Source organism: Narcine bancroftii, chromosome 12 (genome assembly GCF_036971445.1).
Source record: "Narcine bancroftii isolate sNarBan1 chromosome 12, sNarBan1.hap1, whole genome shotgun sequence".
Classification (NCBI taxonomy): Eukaryota; Metazoa; Chordata; class Chondrichthyes; order Torpediniformes; family Narcinidae; genus Narcine; species Narcine bancroftii.
This window is the reverse complement of record NC_091480.1, coordinates 16,343,574-16,370,568: the sequence shown is the minus strand read 5'-3', so window position 1 is coordinate 16,370,568 and position 26,995 is coordinate 16,343,574. Positions and strand designations below refer to the sequence as shown.

The 26,995-nt window shown below is 37.1% G+C and overlaps 1 protein-coding gene and 1 pseudogene across 13 annotated transcripts in view; both read left to right on the top strand.

The window, feature by feature from the left end:
- The window catches only part of rhbdl1 (rhomboid, veinlet-like 1 (Drosophila)), a 238,116-nt gene that overhangs the window by 5,160 nt on the left and 205,961 nt on the right, over positions 1–26,995 (top strand). For 7 of the 13 annotated variants that reach the window (XR_011347356.1, XR_011347355.1, XR_011347358.1 and 4 more), the window contains exons 2-3: positions 6,738–6,824; positions 14,493–14,525. The exons of 1 other annotated variant lie outside the window; for it this stretch is intronic. Coding sequence is in view for 4 of the 12 variants with exons in the window: in XM_069906198.1 (XP_069762299.1) it covers positions 6,816–6,824; positions 14,493–14,525 (42 nt within the window). In the remaining 8 variants the exon portion in view is untranslated. Of the gene's footprint in view, positions 1–6,737; positions 6,825–6,874; positions 6,927–11,959; positions 11,965–14,492; positions 14,526–26,995 lie in introns of those variants that run through there. 5 more of the 13 variants (XM_069906199.1, XM_069906194.1, XM_069906193.1 and 2 more) reach the window with 4 other exon arrangements.
- On the top strand, positions 15,889–20,991 carry LOC138746938 (rab-3A-interacting protein pseudogene; annotated as a pseudogene).

Genomic DNA, 26,995 nt, shown 5'->3' with positions numbered 1-26,995 from the left:
ATTTCAGTAGTAGAACATTTTTTTTTCCCCAAAGTCGGGCATGCTGTCACATCAGATAACCATTGAATATGAATAGGAGGGGAAGCATCTTTCCATCTTGTCAATATAGCTCTTCTAGCGATAAGGAGAGCAAAGGCAACTACATGGGATTGTGGCCCAGACAAATTCAAGTCAGTTGGCTTACTTGTTCCAAACAGGGGAATTGTGCAACATCTGATGGACTTGTACCTGGGGTGTGTGTTAGGAGCTGGGCTCTTTAGGATGGCAAGATTTTTTTTCCAAAATGTATTTATTCAGCATCATAAATAACTTTGTCCACATCCTTGTGCTTCTATTTTCATTTTTGACAGAAAAACCAACAGACAGATAGACAAATGTTCACATACACTCTCAGACACACTCCTGGACAGTGGCGTCTCTAGGGTTGGTGTTGTCCAGTGCGGTAACTCACCCCACCCACCCATCCCCCCATGGACCTCTTTCCGTACCAGACTATATAGAAACCTGAGTAATGTTTTTGTACTAATGCTGCTCGTACATCGTAATTCCTGTATATCACTGAATGTAATGGCAATAGTAGTGAGATGAACAACTAACAAAATTAAAATTACACCTTTATTTACAATATCTCATGAACAGCCTAAATGTATTTATATTAAAATTGTTTCATGTGATTAAAGTGAAAATTTGGTAAGAAAATTATTAATTACAACATTATTAGTAACTGAACGGAAGCCCTCTTCTGATTTTTCTCCTTCTTTTCCTTTAATTACTACTTCATTAATAGGGATGTAAATGCTGTCACATCTTTCTGCAGGGAATTTAGGGAGTTGTTGGATATTGCAAATATTGCAGTCAAAGGCAGGGTTGAAAATTGACTTAAAATATTTTGGATAATGTACTGAAGACTTTACTCCAGAATCCTTGTATTTTTGGGCAACAACATGCACCTTTTTGACAAGTGAAAAGATGTTTTGTGTCCAGGGTAAGTCACTCTTTAAGAGGACTCTGAGGAACTCTGTGCTCTCTACTCTTTCCACTACGAACCTATTAATGTATAGTTAAGGGTGGTCGTTCATGGTTCTCCTGAAGTCCACAATTTTCTCCTTCATCTTCTCCATGTTGAAACTCAAGTTGTTATTCTTGCATTATATCACAAGATTTCACATCTCTTTATATTTCAACTCATTGTTGTTGCTGATGAAGCCAATTATTATTGTGTCATCTGCAAATATGATGACTGTTGGAGCTGGATCTGGCATTTCAGTCATGGGTCAGTAGCGTGAACAAGAGGAGGCTGTGTACACAACCCTGAGGCGCACCAGTGCTCAGTGTGATGGTGATTGACGTTGTGCTGCCAACCCAGACAGACTGCAGTCTTTCTGTTAGGAAATCCAGAATCCAGTTTAAGAGAGGAGTTGGAGCTGCAGATTGTCTGGAGCTGTTTAAAGAGGGTCAAACAGGTTTTTCTCTCAGAGAGAGAGAGAGAGAGAGAGTAACACACACAGAGATCATTTCTACGTTGTGTCAGCCAGCAACAACAGCTGAGACTGAAACAAGACAAGCTGGCAAGCTTGTGGAAGATGGGTTCTTTGTTCAGCCTGATCAAAGCCCTTATGGTTCATGCAAGAGAAGAGGACTGGCTATCTAATGTTTCATTTGGAATAAGAGAAACAAAGAGGCACTCTATGGTGACCTGAAAGAAAGAGGTTATCATCTGGAGAACCTTGAAGGGGCAAGTTTTGTCAACAAGACACTGGGGTGGCTGATTAAAAAGGAATCAGTTGTGGATATCCTGGAACAAAAAATCTCTCTCTGAAAACTGATAAGAACCTTCCTGAGCAGTAACCATTTACCTTTCAAGCCCCAAAGCCTGGTGAACTTTATAAATGTTAAATTCTGTGCACAGTTATAACATGCCTGCAACCAGTGAACTTGAAGGAATGAGAAGTGAGATTGAACCAAAGAACTTTTTCTGAACTTATACACACATTACGTGCACTTAGAATTAGAAAGGGGTTAAGTTAGGTTAAGTAAGTCAATAGTGATAAGTTAAAATTTGATTCTATTTTCACGTTTAAATATAATTAAAAGCAACTTTTGTTGAAGTGACCATTTATCTTGGTGAATAGCTATTGCTGCTGGGTTTATGGGTCCTCCAGGCTTGTAACAGGCCATCATGCCTTAAGGCTAATAAATGGAACAATTTCACCTTATTCAATGAAGGGTGGGGTCCATGGGGCATGGGGGCCTTATTAAAGCTCAGCCTAGGGCCCGGGTGGTAGTTAATCTGCCACTGAGCCTATCACTGCTGGTGACTCACTGGATGTACTCTTAGGTGTACAGACGAATCAAGACCAAGGTCAGCTTCGGGGTCATGTGCAGGATGCAGCCAATCGTCGACATGGGGCGGGGTTTAAGTAGTTACGACTCTAATGGAATCTCACCTAAGGGCGCAATATGTCTTGCTCAGCTTAACATCTTTTATTCTTTGTTGTGTCGCAAGAGTTAGTAATTCCTATAAATTCATCCCCAAATTTGAATGATGTACAAGACTACAAAAGCCTGCCGAGAGACCCATCATCATACATTTGTTAGAATTTGATGCTGAGCCACCTCAGTAGATATTAGAAGACCTAAAGTTTTATTAAAAAGTGATAGGCTTCAAGGAGAACCAAAGGAGAGGCAGGGAAGTAATTTTAGACCTTTAAGATCTTGGTGACTGAAAGAACCTGTAGTGAAATAATGAAAATTGTAGAAACCCAGGAAGCCTGAACTGGATTTCCTGAGTATTAAAGGACTGAACAAAGATTGGTAGTGAGAAAATCTTTTGGAAGTGAGAGATCTGAAAACAACAATGAGAATTTTAAATGTAAGGAACCTCTGATGTTTTCTACAATCAAGGGTGATGAAATGGTTCCTGGAGCACTGTCAGACATGCAAAGCTATTCAACTCAAAATAAATTCCAAACGATAGTTATTCAGTCACTCATTGACCTGCTATGTTACCTCTGCTTCTCTCTTTGCAGATGCTGCCTGATCATCAGTCTCCAACATTTTCTGATTCTTTTTATTTCAAATTTTCAGCTTTTGCTTGTTTTTCATCTTTCAATTATCATTTAAAAATTGTTGCAGTCTAGAAAGTATTATAGGTCAGCAAGATAGAAAAATGTGCTTCATCTCAGGCTAAGGGAGCAGCAATTGTGAGATCTGAGAGAGTTAACAACAGGATATAAATGCATCAAATTCTTTTGCCACTGTTCTAATTGCTAGACTTGGAATTTTATGCCAGTGACCTTCATCAAAGAGTTATCAACATTAATGCTGGTACATTAAGATAATTCAATTGAATTTCTGTGAGACTAAGTGAACTGATTGCAAAACATCCATCTGATCAAGACAAGGCCTCTCCTTGTATTTGTAATTTCAATGGGAATATGGTGGTATATAATGTTTCCGAAACAATATCTGCCTTTGAGTTGACAGATGAGCAATATGCAGAACAATACCACTATCAAGATGGAGCAAAAAAGCATCTCTCGCTGTTGAAAAAAGAGAATTTTATAAACAATAAATGTCCCTTTGATTCCATTAAAAAGTAAACTAAGATACAAGCAGTTTTTTTTCATCCGTGTTCAGATGTATTTAATAATAGTGATTGTGTTGTGGACTATGTTTGATTAAATTCTCATCTGCCAGGCATGGGCATGTACAATTGTCAAAAGATAATGAAAGGATACTTAAGGGTGATTACTGGGTTGTGATTTAATTGAGGCCTTTAGACAGTGTTAAAAGCCATAAGAGTGCAAATGAATGGTTTCAAACCACGATCCAAAAAGCAACATTAGATTACTACTTTGAAAGTAGTTATTATATTTTTATAATATATGTTGTTAATTTGCTGACACTGATTTTAGGGTATGGTCACTGACTGTCAGCACACTATCGTTTAGATTTTATTTTGAGTGTGGTTGAGTAGGTTTGCATGTCTCACAGTTCTCCAGGAACCGTTTTATTACCCTTGATAGTAGAAAACATCATTTAATAACCATAAAAATGCTAATTTTATTGTGTAAAAATTTGAGGACTATGTAGAACTATAAGCTCAATTCATTTGTGGCAATATTTTTTGAGGTTCACGGAAAGTTTATTCAATTTCGATCAGTTTTTGTAACCATTAATCGTGATTAATGTTTGAAATTGAAAGATAAATGCATTTTGTTGGCATGAGGTTGTTATTCTGTAATTGATAGATTATTAAGAAATCTGGTAATGCATTGGACATGAATAGGAGTAATTTCACTTTGTGGGTGACTTATTTTGTAAGCAAGGAAGAGGATGGTTACAGACTCTAGGGGGATGTGGGTTGGAAAACCTATAACATGGAATTTAACAGAAAATGTAAACTTTTGGTAGGAGAATGAGGAGAGACAATATACATTTTATAATGCAGATTTAAAAATGGTGTTGGAAAAAATCTGAAATTGTAAGAAATTTCACAAAAGGTAATAAATTTTAACTTCATATTTCTACATGTTAAAACCTACAGTTATGAACTTTGTTATTGTTTTAGAATTTTCACAAGTGCTGAGGCTATTTTTCAAGCTGTATGCTGCAATAATTATGCCTTTAAGGTGTACCTTGTTTCTTGAAAGTTACCTGTAGTAATATTTTCAATAAGCTCTGTAATACTTTATTAGTTTCATTAAGTCATTTCTTCTTGTGGATATTTCAATACTGTAATACCATTTATCAATTTGAGTATCATAAATTCAAAAATATTTCATAGCTTTCATATTTTTCTAACTTTACCTAAACTATATCCAATCTTGTATCTTAAACTGTGTTCCTGGTTTAATCTGGTTACTTACTTGTTTAAAGATAATTTAGTTATACAAGCACAATTCAGAGCTGATGTATAAAGTGAAACGATCTGTGGATTGACCTAAACTCCTCAATCAACTTTGTTTTATCAATTTTAGACATACAGCACAATAACAGGCCCTTTCAGCCTACAAGCTCGGGCTGCCCAATGACGCTCAATTAACCAGTATGTTTTGGATGGTGGGAGGAAACCAGAGCTCCTGGAGAAAACCCACGTAGACATGGGGAGAACGTACTAACTCCTTACAGACAACATGGAATTCGAACCCTGTACCCGATCGCTGGTGCTGTAGCAGCATTGCGTTCCTCTCGTAAATCATAATGTAATATGTACCTAATGGCAATTTTGGGTCTATAATTTTTTTAGTGATATTTTAGATTTCAGTTAACCACTTGAGTTTTCCTCTTTTAATGCGATGAAATTTCTGCTTTAATGATTCCTAGATATAGCTATCCCCACTAATGGAATCAATGGAGAAGTATGTAGATTCCTCACTGTGCTGTGGAATTGCTATAACTTTGCACTTGTTGGATTCCAAGAGAAGCTGCTTTGTGAAATCACCTACAATGTCTTTTGGGTGTTCTGTACACACACTAGTAAAATCCTGAATGTACTTACAGTTATGAAAATAAATACATTATAAAGTTCATGTCAGTATTGTTGGCTTAATGCACCAACTATACTTTTAAAATACAAACTAAAATAAATACCAAATTTACTATCGAAAACTGTTGAATGGATCATGTGCAATAAGTGCACAAACCTCGTCAGGCCTTGCAATCTGAACCCTTTTTTAGACATTCCTTAGTTCTGAAGCATCCATATTTAAATACAAGCAGTTATGGAAAAGGAAAAATACCAATTGTGTTGTGCTAAATTAATTTTTAGACCTGATACCTGCATTGACATTTTATTTTGCTCGCAGCTGTCATTGTGTGCAGTAATAGAAGGGAGTACTTCCTGGTCCAATTTGCAGGGATAAAATATCTGTCGTGCATATTCCTCTAATATTTTGAAGAAGACTTTATCAGAGGCTTTAATGTTTTACTATTTCCTCTTCATGAAACAGTTTGTAATATTTGTTAAAATTAGTATTTGAGATTCAGTTGTATGTACGGAATTGTTCTATCAATTACTGAGTTTGAGATTTAATAAGTCATAGTGTGGCCTTTTTAAAAAAGAGTTTATCACCAAGATAGTCCATCCAACTTGTATTGAGGCCAGGATGTGATGACATGGTTTCCCGAATTACACAATTGACCATATTCACAAGCAGTTGCAAAGTCTTAATTGCTACAGCTTGCCAGGTTCATAAAACACAGCAATTTAAGTATAACACCCAAGAAGAGACAAAAAGATAATTATAGGAAGAGAAAAATAATACATTTTCACAGTTCACAGTGCTGTGTTAGTAGTGTAGACAGATTTTTAGTGGTCCTGCAGCAGTTTTATGGTTAGGGTAGATTTGGGAGGTTCAAGAGCCTAACAGCTGTTGGAAATAAACTGTTCTTGAGTGATGGAGGTGCCAGCCTTCAGGTTTCTGCCCCTTCTGTCTGAAGGCACGGTTGGAGTAACGGTTAGCGCAATGCCTTTACAGCACTAGTGATTGGAACTGAACTGGGATTCAAATCCCGCGCTGTCTGTAAAGAGTTTATATGTTCCCCTCTTGTCTGTGTGAGTTTCCTCCAGGGACTCTGGTTTGTTTTGAACGGTGGGAGGAAACTGGGGGTGTAGGTTAATGGGGTCTAAATTTGGCAGCACAGACTCATGGGGTGAAATGGCCTTTTACCATGCTGTATGTATGTCTAAATTTAAATATAAAATTTAATTTAAAATTTAAAATTAATTTAAGGTAGCAGTGAGAAGAGAACATGTCCAGGATGATGGGAGTCTTTTATGATGTTGGCTGCCTTTGTGATGTCTTCAATGGATGATAAAGGTATTTAAGAATTTCTTGAAGTAACAGTAATAGCAGAAATTATGGCATGAACAATTAAGAATGTAATCACATGGGATTTTAATCTAAAGTTGCCATGATTAAGTAAGTGGTCCTATGGAGAAGGGCCCCAGTTTAGGCCCTTTGTACCATTAACTAAAATTTGTTTTTTTAAATTAAAAAAACCCCTGAACTATATAGTTATAAATGGATGATAACTGACAATATGCTGATGTTTAATAATGGAAAAAAAAATGACTTGTTATGAAAGTGTTGCCTTGAATGTTCTGCATTTATCTATTTCAGAATCTTATGTAAATGGTATATTTGAAATTTTTAAAAATGGCCGCAGATGGAAGATGGCCAAAGGCAGAGTGTCACGACAAAAATGGTTTGAGCATACAGCAAGTAATCAAAATCCCACAAATAGACAACATATTCGGGAAATTGGCCAGGAAGAAAATTGACACCATAAGTGTTTTAAAAAAAAAAATTGAAGATGACCACCTGAGGGTGCTCCTGCATAATGCAAGGAAGGTCACGCGGTAGAATGATAATTTTAGTGATTCTATCGTTGGATTAGTTGTGTGACCTCTTGAAAATAGTGGATTTCTAATTGATTGAAGAAAAATTCCAGTACCTAAAGGAAAATAATTGCCTCATTCTTACCTTTCATATCCATAACTGGTTATTATTCACCAACATTTTCTGTTTTAACCACAAGAAGTGCCTTTTTAACCATAGATGCCTCTAATCTACTGTCAGCTCTATTCTTCTAGTATCATGATTGTTTACCGTAATGTTTTCTAGAACACAGTAATCATTTTTCTCCATGCTCTTCCTCTTAACTCTAACCCTTCTACTTTAATTTTCCCTTCCCCCATTTCTTATTTCCTTTCGAGTGACTTATCTGATGATATTCTATCAAGAAACAAGAGAAAAGTTATCCATGGTGGAAGATAATTTTATTCTTATTCAAGATTGGCATTTGATCCAGCAGATATCTAATTGCAGCTCTTTAAAGGACTTTAAATTAGCAATGTATTTTCAAACCTAGGACCAATAGCTCATAGAATCCTAGTACAGAATGATTAAAAATGTCAAAGTTGTCCTTCTGCTAGGAATTTCTTTCATGGTCCTTTCCATCTCAGAGCTAGGTAGAAAAGGAGATGGAGTTGGTAGACAGAGAGAGAGGGAGTTCATGAGTGGAGGCAGACAAGGCCGGGTGGGGGCAGGGGGTAAGCGCATGGAAGGCACTAATTAGAAATTATTCCAATTTTTGCTTTATTTTTATAATGTGCCCACTGATTTCTTGTCACTATGATTTTTTTTTTCACTTCTACAATAGCAGGTTTCATGAGGTGGTCATAAATCTCCAGATTCTTCTGTATCTTCTTGCTGCCAAAACAGACTGATTTCTAATCTAAATATTTATCAGGGTGGTTCATTCTTACTGGAAGGCTGGCGTTAAAGTCACTTGGATTTGAATGCCATTACAACTGACAGTGGAATATCATCATTTACCAGTGCTAAAGGCTTATCTGCAAAAGAAAAAAATATGTGTGGCTGCTTTTATATGCAAGGCAGGTCAACCAATTTGCGTTGTTTTTATTAGGTATGCCAAAGAACTGTGAAATGCTAAAGGGAAATTTATTATTTCAACAACCATTGATCATAACTAAGTGTAGAAACATTAATATAAATGGATAATGATGACAGAAAATGAGATTTAATATTTAGTTCTGATTATTGCACCCAGTGAGAGTTAAAAATAGTTCTATTCTGCTGTCAATAAAAATATCTTGCAAGATCTCTTATCAGTTGGCTGACAATATCCCTTTAAATCAATATATTAATTTTAGCACTCCCTCCAGCAAATCTAACATCCACACAATGTGTAGTTTAAAAAAAGATCCTGTTACATCAGAAATCCAGTCAGTATCTACACAATTATAATCAGTCTTAGTGTCGAGAACAAATAGAAAATGTTAAGATTGAAGCAAGACATTAAGAAAGGAAAAAAGAATTTTTAATTTAAAGCTAAACTTAGAGAAGATGCAGAAAGCTTTGAACTTGCAAAAGATAAGTGCCATTTTAATGACTGACCTCCCTTAATCAGATTGTCCAGTTCCAGCCTAAGATTGAAATTAATCCTGCAATGCAAGCAATAGCAAGAGTGTAGAACAGAAATTTAGCAAATGTGGGATAGTTTTAATTAAAAGCAATTCCAGTGAAGGTTGATGGTCTGAAAGCATTCATGCACATGAGGGGATATTGAATATGGGAGGCCCTAAGTCTCCTTGAGAGGCATACAGACCAATACAGAAACATTTACAAAAGCATGCCTTTAATTTTGTCAGTTGCTTTTAAGTACCTATAGTCATCCCAAATTCACACTGGGTTTAATGTTTATCATCCATTTTATTATTATGCTTGAAGTAAATACAGGTAGGAATTATCGTATGCTCTGCAAAATCCAGATATGCAAATACCAACCAGCTTGAGTGTGGTGCCAAGTTTGGGGTCATTTTAATCTCCCCTTTTGCTGGAGAAATATCTCAGTTTTGCTGGAGCTGAGGAATAAAATTCACCCTGATGTTTCTTCCTTTCTATACATATGAAAGACCTGTATAGACATTTTACCCCTTGCCCCCTCCCCATTAAAGTAATAAAAATAAATTGCACTCTTCCTAACCAAAATGACTTGCTGAGAGCAAACTCTCCAAATCGGCCATTTCCAACAGTTAAAAATCTAAATTTTTGCATACAAAATAAATTGAATTGCATAAACAACTATATTCTAGGCATTTTTTTCCTCACATGATTGCATTGGTATGTAGAGTTTAGGGTATGTGACTGAAGTTTATCTTCAAAAGACAGAAACAAATACTGCTATTTTCTGCAAAAGCTTCTGAGAGCTCCATCTCTCAGAGCTGGTGTGTTTTCAGAATTCTCTCATGCCTTGTACTTGTATTTCATCGGCTATATTGCACCCATGACAGTTGGTGTATGTAGGTCAGCATTCAAACAATTTGATTTCACTGCTTTCATTACAGAGACACTGGTGTAAAAACTGAAGTGATATTAGTAAGTAATCTTAAGTTCAGATAAGTAAAATAATATTTTAACTTGCATTACTTAATCAAGTGCATTCATCCAAATTGATCAAATAATTATTCCAAAAGAATCCTATTTTGGTTATAGGTAGGATCTTAAATTAATTTAAATTAAATTTTATATTTAAATTTAGACATACATACAGCATGGTAAAAGGCCATTTCACCCCATGAGTCTGTGCCACCAAATTTAGACCCCATTAACCTACACCCCTGGTTTCCTCCCACCGTTCAAAACAAACCTGAGTCCCTGGAGAAAACCCACACAGACAAGAGGGGAACGTATAAACTCTTTACAGACAGCGTGGGATTTGAATCCCAGTTCAGTTCCAATCACTAGTGCTGTAAAGGCATTGCGCTAACTGCTACTCCAACCGTGCCTTCAGACAGAAGGGGCAGAAACCTGAAGGCTGGCACCTCCATCACTCAAGAACAGTTTATTTCCAACAGCTGTTAGGCTCTTGAACCTCCCAAATCTACCCTAATCATAAAACTGCTGCAGGATCACTAAAAATCTGTCTGCACTACTAACACAGTACTGGATCAGTAAACATTTCTGACTTTTCACAATTGGTAAATTTTACTTTTATTGATAATTTAATAGTTGGGGGCTCTTATTGGCTTTGCCCATATGATCAAATATAGCAAATAAACATTATAAAGGATTAGATTTGAATATCACTTGCAGCTGTTGTAAATTTGTAAATAAAAAAATGCACACATTTTGGACAAGAAAATTGTTGAATGTGAATGTTACTGAATTGTTGAACCCATAATGACATGAATCTTGCAAGATGTGTGGCAGATTTTCTGCAGAATGTTAAGTGTTATTATGACAATTTTGCACAACTTGAATGGATGTGTGACTCTGCCATAAGCACGTTCGAAAAATGTGTCAGGTACCAGAAATTTATTTTCCAGATTCCACAACCTCACGATTTAGTGAATTCATTTACAAAAACAAATATTATTGTGAATATAAAACAAAGTATCAGCAGATCCAGTAGAATCATAGAACACTGCAGCACAGAAAGAAGCCCCTTTGGCCCTTCGAGTCTGTGCCTAACCATATTTTTTTAGTTAGTCCCACTGACCTGCACCCAGACCATAAACCTCTCCCATCCATGTACCTGTCAAAATTCTTCTTAAATGTTAAAATTGAGCCTGCGTTCAGCACCTCAGCTGGCAGCTCATGCCACACTCTGACCAATCTCTGTGTGAGGAAGTTCCCCCTCATGTTCCCCTTAAACTTTCCCCTTTCACCCTTAACCCAAGTCCTGTGGTTTGTATCTCACCTTCCCTCAATGGAAAAGTCTATCTACATTTACTCTGTCTATCCCCTCATAATTTTAAATACCTCCATCAAATCGCCCTTCATTCTTCTTTGGTCCAGGAAATAAAGTCATAACCTGTTTAACATTTCCTTGTGACTCAGTTCCTGAAATCTGTGCAACATCTAAGTAAATCTTCTCTGCATTCTTTCTTTCATACTGATATCTTTCCTGTAGTTAGGTGACTAAAACTGCACATAATACTCCAAATTTGGCTTCACCAATGTCTTGAACAACTTTACCATAACATCCCAACTCCTATACTCAGTACTTTAATTTATGAAGGCCATTCTGCCAAAAGCTCTCTTTACAACCCTATCCACCCATTACACCATTTTCGGGGAATTATTCCCAGCTCCCTCTGTTCTACCACACTCCTCAGTGCCCTACCATTTATTGTATATGGCCTTTCTTGGTTTGACCTTCCAAAATTGTCAGCATTAAATTCCATCTGCCATTTTTCAGCCCATTTTACTAGCTGGTCCAGATCCCTCTGCAAGCTTTGAAAATCTTCTTTGCTGTCCACATTACCTCCAATCTTAATGTCATCTACAAACTCGCTGATCCAATTTACCACCTTATCATCTAGATTATTGATATAGATGACAAACAACAATGGTCCCTGAGGCACACCACTAGTCTCAGGTCTCCATTCTGAGAAGCAACCATCCATCACTGCTCTCTGGCTTCTCTATTGTCAAATCCACTTCACTACTTCACCATGAATGCCTACATCTGAACCTTCCTGACTAACCTCCCATGTGGGACCTTGTCAAAACCCTTTCTAAAATCAATGTTAACAACATCTACAACCTTTTTGTCAACTTTCCTGGTCATCTCCTCAAAAAAACTCGACAAGATTGGTTAAACATGAATTACCACACACAAAGCCATGTTAACTAGCCCCAATCAGTTTCTAGCTATCCAAATAATTGTATATCCCATTTCTTAGAACACCTTCCAATAATTTACCTACTACTGTCGTCAGTCTTACCAGCCTCTAATTTCCTTTTTGATCTAGCTGCTGCATTTAAAGTCATTGTTACATTAAAATATCTAAACTTTGGTTTATACCCTATTACGCACATCATCTCTCATGACTCCATTCCCTGGCCTCTCGACAAGTTAACGTGCTTGTTTTCTCACTTTTTCAGTTCTGATGATGGGTCCTTGAAGTGAAACATCAATTTTGTTTCACCCCCATCTGAAGTTTGACCTGCTGAGCATGTCTCGCATTTATTGTATTTTTTATTTTATTTTAGTCTTTTGGTCTATTTATAGTATTGTAACTTGGCTTTATTGTTAAAAGATAGCCAAAGAAAAATACAGGTTGGATAGCAAAAAAAAAAGCTTAGCTAATCATTATAGCCTCCTGATTTCTAAATATGATGACATTGTATTCCTGTTAAGTGAATATGAAATAAGTTCTAAAGAGGCTAGCATATACTTAACATGAAATAAACTACTGGTCATCTTGTACGACCTCTCAAAGATCAAATGCCTTATCAGAAATTCACTCAAACATTTAGAGTAGAATATTTGAATAGTAAACTATAATGTGATGCTACATTAATGTTGGTAAAACTGCTGTCATATGAAATTTTCATACAGCTATCTTTTGTTAATTCAACTATTTAATTGAATAATCATGTAAGTCACATTGCATGATATAGTTGGTTTCATAGACTAACCTCAAATACTAGGTGGGATAAAATATACCAATATATTTATGGAATATCTTTGAAAGCATGTGTAAAAATATTAAGGTAGGAGGTACTTGTTAATAGTTGTGGTATATTTGTTTGTTTAATCACAAGATATCCATTTTATTGGTAATGATTGTATTTATCACCTGCCCTAATTTTCCATACACTGAGGCAGCAGTTAGCAGTCAGCCAAATTGGTGAGTTTGGAGTTGGATATAGGCTTGACTGGGTGAGTTCATATTTTCCCAACCATGAACCCAAAAGTTTTTAAGAAATTTGATAGTTTCGTAGTTGCCATTATGGAGACCAATTTTTTTTGGAATATTTTATTTAAAAAGAAATTCCATACATGTAATTAATAAATAATTAATATAAAACAATAAAAAATTAAATTTAAGAGAATTTCAATCATTACATGATGGTTATAACCCCTTCCCTCCCATACCCTCCCTCCCACGCCCAAAGAAATTTATGTATGAACAGGATATATGGTAATATAGAGCAAAGAAAAGGAAAAAGAAAAATAGCTTAATGGATTGCTCAGAGGATAGCTTTCCCACACACAAGACTCCAGTAAGGTTTATGTGATCAATTTAGGGAAGAATATTAACACAGGTCTCAAGAGGCAGAAGAACACCACTACATATTTATACCTAAAATTTGCATATATGAGCTCCAAATTTGCAAAAATACACCATATATATTTTTCATATTGTATGTAATTTTCTTCAAGGGGATACAGCTTTGAATTTCTGCATTCTATCTTTCCATACCCTAGTGTGAATCTGATTTCCAGGTCACTGCAATACACTTCCTTGCCACTGCTAATGCTATTTCAACAAATTTCATTTTGTATATTGATAGTTTCAACTTGGGTCTTGTTCTTTCAGTATCTCCCAATAGAAATAGTATAATCTTGACAGAGATTTGACCATCTTTGCTCATCAATTGTAATATTCAAATCCAGCTCCCACCTCTGTCTAGATTTATGAATTCCATGTTTAGTCATTACTGTTTGTAATAAAAGATATATTGCAGAAGTACATTTCTTAGTATTTCCCCTCCTAATAAGAGTTTCCACCTCACTACAAGTAGATAACAATGTCGCTGGACCTAACTTAAAATAATTTTATTTGTTTTTATTTTAATTCCCCAGCTATCATGCTGTTAGTCAAACTAATGTCAGTGTATCAACAAACAAGATCTCTAGCTCAAGTAACAAATCAATCACTATGCAACCATTCCTCTGAGTCGGTGTTACAAAAATGTTCTGTGATATCTCATCACCAGAACTCTCAATATCTTGCCATCACGGAGCAAACCAATGATATTGATCAATCTGTCTTGTAGCATGTTAGCAAATACTCCTCAGCAAGTGGAACTTGTGACAGAAATTATGGCAATGATAAATGCAGTCTGGCTTCTCCAATAAAATGTAATGAATGGACAATACAAAATTAGGTATAATCTTCAATAGTTAAATACTTCAAGTAACATCTTTGCATGTCTGCTTAATAGGGGAAGCACCCAATCTTCTCCAGTCTAACTGAGGTCAGTGTATGCAACTATCTTTTTGACATAAAGACATAAGTTAAATTCTTCCACAATGTCGGCAAGTTTACTTTGCATTCCATACTTTGCAACTACACATGCATTTCCATACTTTTTCACAAATTTTGTCCTGCCAGTGTGATGACAAAACTAGTGCCCAGGGAATATCTTGGATCATGTCTTGACTCGCATCAAAAATATCTCACTAAGCTTCCTCTGTCACCATTGCATGTGTTCTCAGGATGAGGTCTTCCAAGATCATCTGACATGTCCTCCTTCAAAAAATGTGACTTCCCCTCTCCTACCATCAACTTAGCACACCCGCATGTCCTCCATGACTTGCACGTTTGCCCTAGCCCCCTCTATCCCCATGTGCAACAAGGACAGGATTCCCTTTGTCCTCGCCAACAACCTTAGGGACCGCTCCCTCTGTGACTCACTCATCCACTCCTCCCTTGCCACCAGTTACCCTTCTTGGTACCTACTTCTGTCTGCAAGGAATGTTACACTTTCACCGACACCTCCTAGCTCACCACCATTCAAGAGTCCCAAAGAGTCTTTCCAAGTGAAGGAACATTTTACTTGTGAATCTGCAGATATCATTTACTCCATCTGGTTCTCCCATTGTGGTCTCCTCTACTTTGGAGAGACTGGACACAGACAGGGCGATTGTTTTGTTGAGCATATTTGCTCTGTGCACTGCAATAACGGGGACCACCCAGTGGCTAACCATTTCAAATCTGTGCCCCACTTCTACGCCAAGATGTCTATCCATGGCCTCAGGCGCTGCCAAGCAGAGGCCACATGCAAATTCAAGGAGCAACACCTAATATTCCATCTGGGCACTTCCAATCAGATGGTATTAACATTGAATTCTCTGGTTTCCATTAGCGCCCCCCCCCCCACCATCTCTCCCCTTCCCCATCCCAATGTCTCCTTTAGCTCTGTCTCTCTCCCTTTCCCTTTCTTTTCTTTCCTCCACCCCTCCCTCCCCTGATTATTCTCACTTTTCCTCCCCTGTCCTACTGTCCATGTCCAATTATGGCCTTCTGCCTGTTGGCCTGTGCATCTCCCCCTGCCCTTTCTTCCCCACCCTTTTTATTCATGATTCTTCACACATTGGAGCATAGAAGGTTGAGGTATATAAAGTTATGAGGGGCATAGATAGAGTAGATGTGAATAGGCTCTTCCCCTTGAGGGTAGGTGAGATTGGAATGAGGGGTCATAAGTTAAGGGTTAGGGGGCAGAACTTTGGAAGTAACACAAGAGGAAGCTTCTCCACTCAGAGAGTGGAGGCTGAGTGGAATGACCTTCCGGAAGAGGTGATTGCAGCTGGGTCAATTTTGTCATTTGAGAGCGGTACATGGATGTGGGGGGACTAATGGGTTATGGAGAGGGAGCAGGTAGGTGGAGTTCACTTAAATCGGTGCGGACTAGAGGGGCCATAATGCCCTGTTTCAGTTCTGTAATTGTTATTTGGTTATATCTGCCTGCTTTTTGCTCATACCTTGAAGAAGGGCTCAGGCCTGAAACGTTGGTTATATATCTTAACCTCCTGTAGTTCCTTCAGCACTTTCTGTATTTACTTGGAAATTTGCTACAATTGTTAATTAGATTGGAATTAACATAGTTACAAATTTCATTCATGGAACAAACATAGTATTTGTGTAGCACCTAACCATCATATCGCAGCAAGCATTTATCTCTCCCATCTGTTTCGATGTAGTTCTTACACTATTATTATATAATCGTTATATTTCCTTAATTCCCTTAGGTTTACACATTAGTGATTCGAGACAAATACAATTTTCACTTCTGATTTTGTGCCCTGTACACATGGGACAGGAGTCTGTTAAACATAAAAATTCACAATGCACTTTACAATAAATGAGAACATTATTTTCCATTAATGATTTCTGTAACACAAATTTGAAAAGATGGTTTTGTGATGCTGAGTAGAACCATTTGAATGTGCTCTCTAATGTAATTTGAAATTGTGATTTTTAAAAAAAAAGTCATGTGTTGCCAAGGACCAGTACACTGTTGTTACTAAGGATATTTTGTTTGTTAGTCATATAATTTCTATGGAGCAATCGTACTGCTTAAAATGTCAGTTATCAGTTAACAATAGCGTATTTCATAAGCATTGTGTTGTCGAATTATTATCTCCTTGGTCTTTTTCTTTACTGGCATTGTTCCAGTGCATTATAAATATCCAGAATATTGTGGCCAGAAAATTCATTGGTGCAAGTAAACCAGAAAATGGGCAGATGCGGGGGTTTAGTGTTGCACAAAAGTGCTGGAGAAAATCGGGTCACCCATCATCCATAGAAAGTGAAAGACAGTCCTTCTTCAGGAGAGCTGAAAATCAGGCAGATTCCCAAATTAAAAGTGGAGGGGGTGGAGGTTGGGGAAAGGGAAAGGAATCACAGGTAAGAAGTATAGGTGGACACAAGAGGGAGGATAGAAGAGAAAGAAGCGGAAAAGTGATATGGAGGGAGGGAAGAAAGATAGGTCTGATGCAATCTCTCCCCTCTTTGTTTTGCAGCAGGTACCTTCCATGCTACTCTTTCTTCTGTAGGAGATCAAAAGGAAAATGTGGTGGAAAGCACTGCATGTTATGCCTATCATGGCTGAATACCTAGTAGCTTGTGCATAGTGAAATGTGGGTGTTTGGTCAGCAGTGTTGTTTGATATGGTTCCAATGTCAAACCAGTGTCAAGAATAACTGGAGTTTAAATAATGGAGGTGCTGTGTTTTGAAAATGTGTGCTAGACTTGATGCATTGGATAGGATATGTATATGAAGATGGATTAATTGACCTTGACCACTTGTGTTGAACCATGGAACATTGAAGCATGGAAAACAGGCCCTTCGGCCTTTCTAGTCCATGCTGAACTATTAATCTGCATAGTTCTACTGACGCACCCACTCCATACCCCTCCCATTCATGTATCTATTCACATTTTTCTTTATTGTTTAAATTAAGCCCTCATTCACCAATTCAGCTGGCAGTTCATTCCATACACCCTCCACACCATGTGAACAAATTTCCCCCTAATGCCCCCCTAAAATTCTCCCATTTCACCCTTAACCCATGTTCTCTTGTTTCCATCTCACCTCCTCTCAGTGGAAAAACCCTACTTGAATTTATTCTATCTACACTTGTATTTAAGGCTCCTATAGATCCGAGGTTAGAGCACTGGCCTTGTAAACCAGGGGTTGTGAGTTTGTTCCTCATTTCTGTGAGGGGCGCTGGACAAAGTGGCAACTCTCTATCTTCCTTATGGTAGACAAAGTTAAAGGATTTCATGCATGTTACATTCTAAATGTAGTTTTACGCGACAATAATGGAACCTTTACCATAATTCCCAACCTCTGGGGCTATGGCATATTTCCACGTGGGCCTCAAAGATTTCCCAGTTGCAGCTGCACCTGGTGAAGATTCATCCACAACACCAACATAAGGATGTGGACTTTTTTTAAGTGAATGTAAGGGAGCGCTTGGATGGAAGTGGCGCATTTCTACAGCAAGAAAAATGTCTCGTAAAGGCTTCTGCCGTCAGCCTTTTTATTGCACAACAGAAGAAACCTCACACAGTTGGAGAAACACTGATCAAGCCATGTGCCCAGAAGATGGCTCAGATTATGCTTGGAGAAGAAAGTGAAATGAAGCTGAAAAAAAATCCCTTGTCAAATTCTACAGTGCAAAGGAGGATTGCTGATTTATCTAATGACATAAAAGAACAGGTGATTGCAGAAATCAAGGATGCTACATTTGGATTGTTCTCAATTCAGCTGGATGTATCCACAGATGTTTCGTCTTGTTCCCAACTTCATGCTTTGTTTGATATGTGAAGGGGGAATCCATCAAGGAAGAAGCACTATTTTGCTGTTCACTGGAGTCAAATACCAGAGTTGTAGATGTGATAGAAAAGGTGTCAAAAGTTTTCTTTGAGGGTTTGAACTGGCACAATCTGTGTGGAGTCTGCACTGACAGTGCACCTGCCATGTTAAGAGCAAAGTGGCTTCCAAACTTACACAAGATCAATCTCCAAAAGTTGTTGCTGTTTGGGAATCTCTTGTTTCAAAAGCCCTTCCACCTCCTCTTCAGGATGTTCTTGGTCAAGTCATCAAAATTGTAAACGACGTGAAAAGTGGGGCTTTGAACCCGTCGGTTGCTCAAACAATTGTGTAAAGCTATGGATTAGGAGCGCAAGAACTTGCTCTACTGCACCAAATTGTGTTGGCTGCCAACAAGAAATATTGTGGCACGAGTGTTTGAACTATGAGAAGTGTTGCAGTTGTTCTTGAAGACACAAAAAATAAAATATGAACTGGAAACCTGCTTTAATGAAAAGCTGTGGATATTTCTTCTTGCCTACATTGTTGATATTTCTGGATGTAGATATGTGTTTGAGATTTCATCTATTTCTGAGGTTTGGCCAAAAATGACTGCAAGAACACAATTCTTCACTTTCAAGTTCAGAAGATTTAGGAAGGGGGCTGTCCATGTCTGCTGCAGGCTCACTGGTGACTGACAAGGCCAATGCAGGAAAGACATGCCTGGCCACAGTGGAAAGGAGTGTATTCAGAGAAGCCTTCCCTTTACAGCCTCTCATCTTTGTGAATCAGACTTTTCAACCTTAGTGCAGTTGAAGAATGTGGTAATTTCTACTTTGAAAAAGGACCACTCAACAACTTAAAACTCAAAAAGAACAACTTTATGCCACACACAAACCTCCCTCCCTCCCACCTCCTCCTCCTCTGTGTTTTTCCTCTGCAACACACAGCATGACCTCCAAGCTATTCTCAAGGCACACAGGAAGTTAAGAAGATGGACAGAAAGTAAAACCCCTTCCAACCTCACTTTCAAAGCAGCTCACATTACAACACTTCTCCCCGCCCCTTAAAATCCAAGATGCTCTAAATATAGAAGAGCAATGATGTAATTAGCTTGCGTATTCCTAAAACTTGTAATAAACTATCAACAACAATTTAATAATATAAAAACATCTAAAAAAATGTGTCAGATTCCACATTCAGTTTAATTTAAAAAACTGTCCAATCAAAGATATAGTTTGTTAGAAGTTTTGCAAGTGCATTGTCATCTGCGCACCACCCCCGATGACCCAGAAGTTGTTTTGGGCGGATCTGGTGTTGGGGGGCATAAGAGAGGTCTGTGTGGCTGTGTAGGAATGTCCATCCTCTTCAGGGGACCCAGACCCTTCTGTCAGATCTCTCTCTCTGGCAAAGTCACTGGGGAACATGCTTCCACAGTAGCCTGTCTCACCATTGAAAACTCTATGGAACTGTCCACCTCTGAGTATATATCATGACACGTGCACGTGGACTTGATGTCTGTGGAACACACGTCCATCAACCAGCTTAACAATGTTGGAGATCGGCCCACTCTGCTTAAGAATAACCCTGGGTAGCTAGTACTGATTGTTTCTCACACTAGTGTACTGGTAGGCTGACAATGTGAGAGTCCAATACTGTATCCTAGCTAAGGCTAGCAATGGGATACATCTAGTCTCACTGAACAGGGTCATCAGTGGTTTATGATCTGTATAAATTGTGAATGCATGTCCTTAGAGGTACTGATGAAAATGTTTGACCGCATAATCAATGACCAGACCTTCTTTATCTAGCTGTGAATATCCCTTCTCAGCAGCCGTTAGGCTACGTGAAGCAAAACCAGTTCACTTCATTGCCAAAAATACTAGTTCACTCTTCACCAGTGTCACCCACAAAGGAGTTCCAATTGAGTGGAAAACCTAATTTTAAAAAAGGACATGCTGGAAATAAAAGTACAAGTGCCATGGCCACCAACAGCCAAGAGATGAACGTGAAGCTGCAAGAGATTGCAAAGAAGTTGATTTGTTTCTGTTTAGTAACTTTAAAGCATGAAAAGAAGAACCAACAATCGATAAAACCCGATGCTTTTTAGACAGAATCTATAAAGAAGGTATCTATCCTTGTTTGACATTTTTAAAAAAATGAGTTGGCTTCTACAATTCATGAAGTGGTTGAAGATAATACACTGAGCATCGAACCAGTTTTTCAGCCTCTCCCTGTTGTGAAAGCTTCTTCAGTTGAGTGTGGAGAATCCAAGAAGTGTGCTGTCAGTGGTCCAACTAAAATTTGTAAACACTGAATCAAGGTGGGAGATTCGAATAGCTACTCTTACGTTTCACCATTTTGTAGAAACAGGATTATGTTTGTATGTATCTTTTTCACTTAGATTCCATACATTCAGCGGGGTCTAGTTAAGCAACAAGATGTTGATTAAATATTTTGGGAAGTGATGCATCTGTGAAAGGAAACTTGGATTTTACAAGGGACAACTCTAAGATTCAACTATTGGAAAATTAAATGCATGAGCTTTGAGCGATCAACAATGTGTTTTCTGAAGGTCCTTACAATATTATTTATTTTCCTTTTTAATAGGTCTACAATTTGATTGTTTTTCCCCCCAAGCCACTTGTACTTGGCAAGTGACAAAGGACTTTTTTTTCTCTATTGCAATTATTTAATTTTGTTATTTTTAGAACTGCTTTGAGTATTTGTAACTGTATCAGTGGCACTGCATAGAAAGGAAATGGGTGTGATGAAAGCAGAGGAAATAAATGAACTCAATTATGTTATGAAATGTTTGTAGGAGAAATTATATTTTGTGTGTACTAGCTCAATTTCATAAGTTTTTAAAATAGTTTGACAGGATATATATTTTGGATGAATGAATCAATTTTTCCATTTGAATTGAACCCGAGTTAAAAGGTTGGATTATCAATAAAAAAAATAGGTGGTAATGTCTACTTTAAAAAAGGGCCATGTGACAACTTCAAGCTCATAAGAACAATTTTATTTGGAACAGCAAACCTACACACACACATGCGACAGGAAGTAAAACCCTTTCCAGCCTCACTTTCAAAACAGCTCACATTGCAACAAAGAAAAAGGCATGAAGCAGCATTGAAATGGAGGTGGGAATTATCAACAACAGAATCAAGGATGTGGAAACTGGTGTAGAAATTTCAGGAACAGGGTTCTCATAAAAGAGGCTAGTACTTTGATTTTGATTGGGAGTTTTTATGTTTAGTGTATGCATGCTTAGGATTTTTTGCTCTTTAAACATGTTAAATAAAATACTTTAGACAAAGATGTGTTTCTTACCAAGCTGCCTTTGACTTTAAAATATTGCTCAGTCATTGACACTCATAAGTCGACATGGCACATTGGGTTGGAAGCCAGGTGGGCATTAGACCAAAAAAGGTTGAGAACCACTGATTTGGATAATTTTGGATATATCTATCAAATCTCCCTTCATTCTTCTTCATTCCAGGGAATAAAGTCCTAATCTGTTTAACCTTTCCATGTAACTCAGTTCTTGAAGTTCAGACAACATCCTGGTAAAATCTTCTCTGCACTCTTTTTTCAATTTTATTGATAACTTTCAGTAGATAGGTGACCAACCCTGCACACATTACTCCGAATTTGGCCTATGTCTTATACAACTTTACAAAACATCCTAACTCCTATACTCATTACTTTAATTTATGAATTCCAATGTGCCAAAAGTTCCCTTTAAGACTCTATCTATCTGCGATATCACTTTCAGGGAATTGTGTATCTGATTTCTCCGATCCCTCTGTTCTACTGCTCAACCATGTGATGCCATTGAACTTCTTGCAGCATTTCTTCACATGCTTGACCCTGAAGTTACCTTGTGAACTGTCTACTCCCAGGCCTTCTCAGAGAGAGGGTGTCAGTCAAATTGTATTTCTTCTATTCTTCTACTAAGGCCTTTAGTCCAGAGTTGGAAAACTATGGAGCCAGTTGTATGTTTTGTGTTTTGCCTGTTTGTGTAATTTGCACTTGTGAATAAATTTGATCCCCACCAACAATTTATAAACTATTGTTAAATTTGTGTTAAAATTTTGTGAATTTTCATTTATTTTTATGGACCCTATCAGCGTACAGAACATAGTCTGTGTGTATAAACAAGCTTAGTTATGATGAAATATACATATCCATATACCATTATTCATAAGCAATCATCAAAGATCTTCAAATACTGTGAAAATATTTCAAAGTCTCATTGCACAAAACTTTGAGCAAGATCACAATAACTTTAAGTAACATTTCATGACATATAAACATTGATTAAATTGCTTTGAGGTACTTGCATCTACATCCTCCAGCAGTTAAATGCTCATTGAAAAACAGAAATAAACCATTGCTCAGAGAGCCAAAATTCAAATGAGTTGAAAGTTTAAACCAATGTTTGGTTTAAACTGAATTATTCATTTTAAACCAGTAAGTAAAAGCATTGAGATGATGTCTTATGACTAGAGATAGAATGTGTACAAGATTATGAGAAATAATTTTACAAAATAATAACACAAAGACAAATTTTAAAATAGATAAGATCGAGCAGTTTAATATTTTTTTGAATACTTGAACATATTTAACTCACAATTTCCTATATGATATAAAATTAGATTAAAGAATACTGAGGAGAACTGCAACAATAAAATTGTAAACTGGCAAATAATTGGCAGGTAAAGATCAACGTGAATAAATTGTGATAGCTAATTTTTCTATGAAGAAGAGTGATCGGTTATTACTTGGAGTGTGTGTGTCTCAATTTAGTAGACTACTAAATGGATCTCAAATTACTAAAAGCACAAAACAATAGGGTTTGCTTCCTGGGAGATAGACTTGAAGAATAAAGGATTTATGCTAAATCTGTCATAAACATTAGTGAGATCATACTTGGGATAATGCCTTCAGTTAAAATGTTTTCAAGGAAAGTGACTGAAAATAAAGTAAAATGCTTTCAAGTTTATATATTCATTCAAGTTAAGTTTGTTCATTGTAAGTACAGTGTAGTATTTTTATCTTTTGTCTTTTAAGCTGTTTATTTATTCTCAATGTGGGTGTAATGTGAAGGATTATGTTTTATTTTATATTTTAAAGGAGATAAATTATGGGTTTTTTTTTAGTGTAGGACACAAACACTTTCCTACACCGATCTCATTTAAAATGCCAGAGCTCTGCTCAAGCCAGACAGTCCAGGCTCCCAATGCCTCTGAAAGGACGATGGAAACTGCTTTGCTGAAGGACTTTACAAGTAGATGTTAATTGGACATGTTGTGGAGTAATGGATTATTATTTTGGAAAGCAACTGATGAATGGACTCAGAAGACTGGGTCCGGTGCTGCAGTCTGTCTGTTCTAAGTGGGTTATGTGGTTCACTCTCAGAAAGAATTCAGTTCTACAGTTCAGCAGCAGCAGCTGGGATTTGAACAGGACAAGCTGGCAAGCTTGTGGAAAAACCCCATTATGAAGACAAGTTGTGAGTTCTTAGTTCAGCCTGTTCAAAGCCCTTGTGGTCCATACAAGAGGAGATGGCTGGCTATATAATGTTTCACCTGAGATAAGGGAAACAGAAAAGGAACTCTCTGGTAACCTGAAAGAAAGTTATCATCTGGAAAACCCTGATGGGGCAAGTTTCTTTGGCAAGACACTGAAGTAGCTGATCAAAAGGAATCAGTTTGGGTCCAACGAGGAACAAATCTCTCTGAAAACCAATGAGAACCTTCCTGAGTGGTAACCATTTACTTTTCAAGCAACAAAGCCTGGTGAAGATTCATAAATGTTAGATTCTGTGCACAGTATAAGAATTGCCTGATACTAGTGAACTTGAAGGAGTGAGGTGAGATTGGAGTGTGAATCAAAGAATTTTTTAGAACTTACACACACATTGCATATACGTGAGCTTAGAATTAGAAGGGGGTTAAGTTAATAGTCATAAGTTAGAGTTTTGTTTAAGTAATCATTTGTCTTGGTGAATTTCTATTGCTGCTAGGTTTTGGGGTCCTCTGTGCCCATCACAGTATTAGTTAGGCATTGTAAGAGCAAATCTCAGTGTGTGTGTGTGTGTGTGTGTGTGTGTGTGTGTGTGTGTGTGTGTGTGTGTGTGTGTGTGTGTGTGTGTGTGTGTGTGTGTGTGTGTCTTGTATATAATTTTTTTTTCATCACTTTTGCTGGCATTAAATCTTCTCTACGGCTTCCAAAAATAAGGGGGAATTAAAGAGAACTATAGTTGCATAAGCATGAGATACTTATGAAATTCAGACTCGTTGGTTCAATAGAGTTAAATTTTTGAAATGAATTACAACATGTACTACTGTATTGCATGTAACCACGGGCAACATTTTACCGTAATACTAATATCAAAATATATTTTATCTGTTAATGTATCAATTTCAAAATGTGTTAAATTTAATGATTCAACCTTGTATTCCATCTATCAAGTAGAGCAGTTTCCAAGCCTGTGACCTTTTTTGGTGTGTGTGTGTGTTAAGTGCTCATTTTGTAGTTCTTCTCCGGAATATTATTCAAAAGAAAGTTCTGAGGACAAAACAGCACAATAGTTAATAGATTTGTAAGATCAGTCATATCTGAACTTAGCTGTGATTGACAAATTTTTAATTGTATTATTAAGGACATTTCTTGAAATTCTTTAACTCTGGAGGCTGAAGTTAATTGGCAGCTCCTTGCCAAGAGAGCAAAATATATTTAGCCACTTTTTGTCAGTTCAATGACAAAAAACTTACAAGAGACAGGGAATAAACTAACGAGAGACAGGGAATAAACTTACGAGAGATAGGGAATAAACTTACGAGAGACAGCGAATAAACTTACGAGAGACAGCGAATAAACTTACGAGAGACGGAATAAACTTACGAGAGACAGGGAATAAACTTACGAGAGACAGGGAATAAACTTACGAGAGACAGGGAATAAACTTACGAGAGACAGGGAATAAACTTACGAGAGACAGCGAATAAACTTACGAGAGACGGAATAAACTTACGAGAGACAGGGAATAAACTTACGAGAGACAGGGAATAAACTTACGAGAGACAGCGAATAAACTTACGAGAGACGGAATAAACTTACGAGAGACGGAATAAACTTACGAGAGACAGGGAATAAACTTACGAGAGACAGCGAATAAACTTACGAGAGACAGCGAATAAACTTACGAGAGACGGAATAAACTTACGAGAGACAGGGAATAAACTTACGAGAGACAGGGAATAAACTTACGAGAGACAGGGAATAAACTTACTTACTAGAGAGTAATCTTTTGATCAGCTTGATCATGATCGAAGCAGGGGTGGGCAATCTTTTTTTTAAAACTCGCATTCCACCTTGAGTAATTCCTATGCAATAAGTGCTCTGTGATTAGTAAGGGATTGCTAAAGTGAGTGGAAAGAAAAAGTTTGAAAACCACTGTTTTAATTGCACCTAATTGACTCATTATATGCACGGTTTCACTTCTCCAAAGGAAATGGGCCAATGACAATTTTTGTCAAGCAAAATATTTCAGTAATAATTGGGTCTAGAGCAGTGATTCTCAACCTTCCCTTACCAATCATAGAGTACTTATTGGCATACGAACTACTTAAAGTGGAATGTGAGTTTTAAAGAAAAGGTTGCCTAACCCCTGGAAGCATCAAAGGCAATTAACAGCTCAGTAAAGGAAAAATATCAACTTGTTCTGTTCTCAACATACCTTTGGGGTAATGAAGAGATCTAAAATTTCAGTCCACTATAACACCTTGCCACTGGACAAGTTAATATACAGCATTATTTTGAATAGAAATGAAGAGGCTATTCATGTACATTAAACAGGATGGATAATATCTTGAATCCCTTTCCCTGTAACCAAGCTTTCTAATGACAGTATTATATTTAAATTTTCTTGCCACTACACAGTGCAGTGTCTTTTGGTAAGTTTAAATAAAATCTTTATTAGAGTCTTATTTTGCTAATATTTTCTGCATGATATCCTGCAGAATTCAGTGATCTTCCAGTGAGATCCTAATCACCTTTTATTTTTTTGACAGCTAAAGAGATTGAGAGGTTTGTTTGATTTGGATCTTGTTTATCTCCAAATCTTGACCCGCAGTCAGTTTGCAGATTTTTTTTTTGTTTTAGTCCCAGAAATAGACTGGAAGAAGAAATATTTGGGTGATCCCTCCTGTCAGAAAATCAGTGTAGGCTTTGCAGATGCTTAACTGAATTAAAATCTAATATTTCATCTGATTTTCAAAATAAAGGAATATGAGGAGGAATTATTAATTACATTATTATGTGTTAAGTACATAAAGCTAAACGTTTCAGAATAGTACTATGTAAATAATGTTTGTCATTATTAATGGACAAATCAATCCATTAGTTGTGAGGAAGTGGCCCCATGAATTGCAAATCAATTCAAGTTATGCTTAGCTTTGCAATTAACCTACCTTATCAAAATTACATGAAAAGTTGACTTTCAATTTGTTGTTTAAGTACATCATATGTCATGATGACTAAGTTAATCCCATTTGGTCCATATCCCTCAAAATCTTTCCTAGTCATGTCAGTTGCATGTTATAATTATCTTTGCT